Genomic DNA, 6,266 nt, shown 5'->3' on the forward strand with positions numbered 1-6,266 from the left:
GAAGGCACGAGAGAAGCGGTGAGCCTTAGCATGACTACCGCTGTCGCCACTGTTCCCCCGCACTAGTTTTCGTAGACTCGTCTCAGTTTAATAATCACTGTTCGTCCTGTGCTGTGGCTCTCATAACAACGTCTAGTGAGAACTACAAATCTGATGAGTTAGCGAAGGAAAACTAAGTATCTTTTTTTTAAGATATATGAATGTGGAAATTAGATTTATTAAACTAAATATAATGGAAGTAAATATAATGGGAGTAAGTTACGAATTTGTTCATTGTTCTTATAACAAAAAATCTTGCAAAACTTTGAAATTAGTGAATCACGTTAATAAACATTTACAAGCACAGACACTTCTGACGCGTATAGAAAAGATAAAGGAATTCTAATACCACAATCAGTTTTATATAGTTCCATGAGAATCGCTGGCAGAATGCGGAAAAACGTGTGTATGACTGTGATTAAGCTGAAGAAGTGTAGAATGGCAGAATGTTCAAACTAAGAATAAGGGAGGATGAACGCCAGGAGCTGATGATTTCTCATTCCGTCCGTTTCCAATGTCATGTCTCGAACTACAAACTATTTGTCTCTCCTACAGGTGCTCCTCGCCTCCCTCGTCTCCCTGGCTCTCGCTCTCCCTCAGGGAGATCCTCGTGATGTCCAAGCTGTCACCGTAAATGACGTCAGGAGCGACGACGGAAACGGAAACTTCAAACACGAGTTTGAAACTAGCAACAGACTCTACTCGCAAAACACCGGCACCCCGGGATCTGCAGGACAGAGCAACATGCAAGGCTCCTTCAGGTAAGATACACATTTCACTGACAAAATATTTATATCTCCTGAAATAGCCAATTTTTCCTTCTGGAATGGTCGTGGTGGATTAACATTATAAGGAAACATTCAATAATAAAAAAACTGTGATGCTTTCCTTAGGTTTACTCTTCCTGACGGCACCATCACCGAGGTCAGCTTCATCGCTGACGAGAACGGATATCAGCCCCAGTCCGACCACCTCCCCACTCCTCACCCACTCCCAGCTCACGCTATTGAGCAGATTCGCATCGCTCAGGATCAGCGTGCTAGAGGCATCACCTTCGACAAATAAGTAGGAGATCGACTTGCTCTTAAGAACATAAGAATATAAGAAAGGAGGAACACTGCAGCAGGCCTGTTGGCCCATACTAGGCAGGTCCTTTGCGCTTGTGAAAAATACATCAATTAGAAACCCTTCCTCTTTCACCTTCCTCCCCGACAGTTTTGGATGGGTTATTCTCCATCACACAGTCGTCTTACTCTGGACAAATCCATTCTTCTTCCCGCTGTATAATAAATATTACATTAGCACTTTTTGTTTGGGTTTATTCTCCACCTGTTCTAGCACTGTGTTTTATATTATTTATCATCTATGAACTGTATGCGCTTTGTGTGGTACAGAGTTACAGCAAAAACAACGTATTTAGCAAACTTACGAATGAGATATTTGAATCTAATGAGCAGTAGGCCTACGGCAGTACTTCCTCCACGAAATTTTAATATGTTTAAGTGCAAACGTATTAACACAAGGAATAAAATATTTTTGCAAATAACACCGATTATACATAACATAATGTGTGTGTTTATACATCCTAGTATAATGAACAGACTAAAAACCTATTAATGTACAGTTTCTTTCGTGTTTAATGAGCACTTACATATCATTGTGTTTTAAAGCCAACGTGAGGAAATCCAGTCTTTGTCCACTAAAATTATTTATATTATTTTTATGGTCAAATGTTAAGCAAGTAATGGTCATAGAGAAAACCCGAGTTATGAGTTACAATAACGTGGCTGTAACAACTAATCCATAAATAGGAAAATAATATAGTTGACCTTCAGGTCCGTCCTGATCCCTCAGGAATTCGTGATGCAACGTAACACTAAGAGCGACACACATAATTACAACCAGCAATATGCTGCTTCTCCTTTTCAATACAATAGTTACATAACCCATTTCCATGGATTCTGCGAATGTTTTCTTTTGTTTGATACAGCAGATTCAAGTGGAATATTCAAATGGTTTCAGGAAGAAATCTAAATATTCTTTCTTGAAGCCTTTTTATCCACTATATATATATATATATATATATATATATATATACATACATATATACATATATATATATATACATATATACATATATATATATATATATATATATATATATATATATATATATGTCGTGCCGAATAGGCAGAACTTGCGATCTTGGCTTAAATAGCAACGCTCCTCTTGCCATATAGGACAAGCGAAAATTTGTGTATGCAATAATTACGCCAAAATCATTCTGAACCTAACGAAAAAAATATATTTCACCGTGTTTGTTTAGTATTAAATTACTGTAAACAAATTAAAATATATTTAGTTGGGTTAGGCTAAAATAAATTGTTCTTGTTATAATAAGGTTAGGTAAGTTTTCTAAGATTCTTTTGGTGCAAAATTAAATTTTTTTACATTAACATTAATGAAAAAAATATATCTTTAAACGTATAAAAGAAAATTTCAGAAAGGACTTAATTTTAAATGAGTTCTTGCTAATTGACCAGTTTTACATATTCGGCACGACATATATATACATATATATATATATATATATATATATATATATATATATATATATATATATATATATATATATATATATATATATATATATATATATATATATGTATATATATATATATATATATATATATATATATATGTATTTATATATATATATATTTATATATATATATATTATATATATATATATATATATAATATAGGGAAGTACCACCTCTATAGCTGGAATGGGGACCCTCATCCTCAGAGATGACCATAAACGTACCTCAGGGAAAACTCAAGGTTCTCCCCGTAGCTGTTTGAATATTTTCTTCTCCTACCTTCCCCTATATATTTTATATTCTATGTGAACATTTATTGATAAGCAGAATACATTTACAGAAAAAATAAACATGAATACAATGGTACAATAAATCAAAGATCATGAATTTCCTCCAGCTCCTCCGAGGCTGGACGCGAGCCAAGTATGCAGCAAGCATTTCCCCTCTGGATGGCTACGCTAAGGCGCTGGAACATGAAACTGGCTGCCCTTGGGTCCCTGGTGGTGTCGATGAGTCTGGAACCCAATTCTTTAAGGAAACGTGTGGCATTTTTTCCCCATGATCCAAAGGTCTCTGATCCCACTGGGACAAATTGATACTGTTGGCTTATGTCCCTGTACTTGCTGATCTTGTACTCCTCCCTGTGGTCAGCAGCTCCTCCCTGTCGTCCCACACTGTGATGGATATAGGTATCAGCCAGTGTGGACACACAGGTATAGTCCCATGCTAAGAGCTTGCCATTCTTCCAAGAATAGATGGTGATCCCGTCGGGGCGGTTTGCTGAGATGTGGGCATTGTTGGCTGCTAGTGATCGGGGCTCCCTCTCGGCTGGACATCCAGCTGTAGCAACGGTTCTCTTGATGATGTTGTTGACCTCATTGTGTCTTGCATGCCAGCCCTTGATTTTGGAACACTTAAGACCATGTAGACCGTATTGGTCTATATATATATATATATATATATATATATATATATATATATATATATATATATATATATATATATATATATATATATATATATATATATATATATATATATATATATATATACACATACATACATACATACGGAAAACATGGCAACGTACAGTCCTCATCGTGGCTATCAGAAAAACAAGCTACTCTATTATTAAGAAGAAAAAGGCACAATACCGTGACTGGAACAATACCAAATAACCCGCACATATAAGAAGCTTATGACGACGTTTCGGTCCGACTTGGACCATTAATTAGTCACACAGAAACGTGATCATAAGCAACTTTCTCCTATATGCGGGTTATTTATGTACATTATAATTATCGGTAATTCCGTCTAGAAAGTTGAGATAAGGATAATACAACAGAAGACTCAGGTGAGACTCGTTGTAGACTCAACAACGACTAAATCGATATTTGATATTTTTCACCGTTATTAACGTTCTCAGGCTGTACAGAACCGGGGATGGACGCCGATGGCAGCGTCTTTACAGAAACAACTTCAACAGAGGGTCACTCCTCACTACACTGGTCGTTCACGACTCCTTGACATCCACAATTCACACACGTTCGTTCTCTTAGCAGCAACTGGGAGCCTCAGCGAGGGTGAAACATCCCGGTAACCTCGAAGGTGGCCTCAACGAGGGCGAAACATCCCAGTAACTTCGAAGGTGGCCTCAACGAGGGCGAAACATCCCGGTAACTTCGAAGGTGGCCTCAACGAGGGAGAAACATCCCAGTAACCTCGAAGATGGCCCCAGCGAGGGCGAAACTTCCCGGTAACTTCGAAGATGGCCTCAGCGAGGGCGAAACATCCCGATAACCTCGAAGATGGCCTCAACGAGGGCGAAACATCCCAGTAACCTCGAAGATGGCCTCAACGAGGGGAAACATCTCGGTAACTTTGAAGATGGCCTCAGCGAGGGCGAAGCATCCCGGTAACTTCGAAGATGGCCTCAGCGAGGGCGAAACATCCCGGTAACTTCGAAGATGGCCTCAGCGAGGGCGAAACATTCCGGCAACCTCGAAGATGGCCTCAACGAGGGCGAAACATCCCGGTAACCTCGAAGGTGGCCTCAACGAGGGCGAAACATCCCGGCAACCTCGAAGATGGCCTCAACGAGGGCGAAACATCCCGGTAACCTCGAAGATGGCCTCAACGAGGGCGAAACATCCCGGTAACCTCGAAGGTGGCCTCAACGAGAGCGAAACATCCCGGTAACTTCGAAGATGGCCTCAGCGAGGGCGAAACATCCCGGTAACCTCGATGGACTCGCAGGCCCTTTTTTGGTGTCCAGGAGATAAAACCGGTAAGATGACTTTCCATTACTCCTGGATTTTGACGAGTTCCTCTTACGTCAGGTGACGTCTCGCTTGTCTCGCCAAGACGGTAATAACGTTATGGAACTGTTCCACCAAACACTGACGGAGTTATAAGAATGAATAATAAATTATGAAGCAACAGTACTGTTTGACGTCCCTTTCCAAACTAGCAACTACTGTTAGACGTTCAAACTACCTAACACTTCGACGATTAAGCTATCTAACTGACGATTAAAAAGCCACATAACTAACGTTCAAGAAACCTAACTAACGTTTAAGAAGCCGCGTAACCGAACAAAAGTATCACATATATCCAGCATCTTTGGAGAGGAACCTTATGACGACGTTTCAGTCCGTTCTAGGGCCGTCGTCAAGTTACAACTGTTGTGACGTGAAAGTGGTGCAGTAGAGAGCGAAACATCGTCCTCTTCCAGCCACGCTCTTGTGATTTCTCTTTTTCTTTATTTCTTTTTATTTATTTATGTAGCCACTACTCTACACACTGCGTCGTCGTTTTGCGTAAGATGTATCTATAAGTATTATGTGAATGTATTTACACAGGTTTATGTGGGGGTTTTACACAGGTACCTACTTAACTGCTAGGTGAACATGGGCAGCAGGTGTAAGGAAACATGCCCAGCGGTTCCACCCGTTGCGGTGATCGAACCCCTGACACTCAGTGTGTGAGCTGAGTGCGCTACCGAGTTTATAAGTTTGCTAAGTTGTATTTTCTTCATCTTGCACAACGTGTGTGATCCCACTGGGTCAGCTCAGGACCCCGTGGATCATTTCAGAGTCGATTCAGGACTCCATGGATCGTTTCTGAGCCACCTGAGGACCACGTTCGTTATAGGGTCATCTCAGGACCACGTTTGCTACCTCAGGGTAATGTCAGCCACTTCAGGGCCACGTGGACACATCAGGGTCACGCAAGCCTTCTTAAGACGTCACAGTTTTTCTGAGAACCACGTCCTCAGGAAAATTTAAATTTCATCAGGGTCACTGGAGAGTCATCAGGGTCACGGGAGATTCACCAGGGTCACGGGAGCTTCATCAGGGTCACGGGAGCTTCATCAGGGTCACGTAAGCTTTGTCAAGGTCACAATGAGCTGCCTCAGAGTCACGGGAGCTTCGTCAAGGTAACCTGGGCCGCCTCAGGTTAACATAGACAACCTCAGAGTCACGCTGGCCACTTCTGGGTCACTTTGCCCCCCCTTAATATTATGCAGGCAGCACTTGTCCTCGTGCACCACCTCAGGGACACGCAAGCCACCTCAGGGCCACGCGGACTGCCTCTGGGAAACGTGGAATAGCCCAGGACCAC

At 41.2% G+C, this 6,266-nt stretch overlaps 1 protein-coding gene across 1 annotated transcript in view; it reads left to right on the plus strand.

The window, feature by feature from the left end:
• The window catches only part of LOC138852961 (cuticle protein AMP1B-like), a 2,183-nt gene extending 662 nt beyond the window's left edge, over window positions 1–1,521 (plus strand). The window contains exons 2-3 of the mRNA XM_070086845.1: window positions 595–800; window positions 933–1,521. Of these exons, the coding sequence (XP_069942946.1) occupies window positions 595–800; window positions 933–1,104 (378 nt within the window). The 3' untranslated portion in view covers window positions 1,105–1,521. The remainder of the gene's footprint in view (window positions 1–594; window positions 801–932) is intronic.
• Window positions 1,522–6,266: the final 4,745 nt, after the last annotated feature.

This window comes from Cherax quadricarinatus, chromosome 19 (genome assembly GCF_038502225.1).
Source record: "Cherax quadricarinatus isolate ZL_2023a chromosome 19, ASM3850222v1, whole genome shotgun sequence".
Classification (NCBI taxonomy): domain Eukaryota; kingdom Metazoa; phylum Arthropoda; class Malacostraca; order Decapoda; family Parastacidae; genus Cherax; species Cherax quadricarinatus.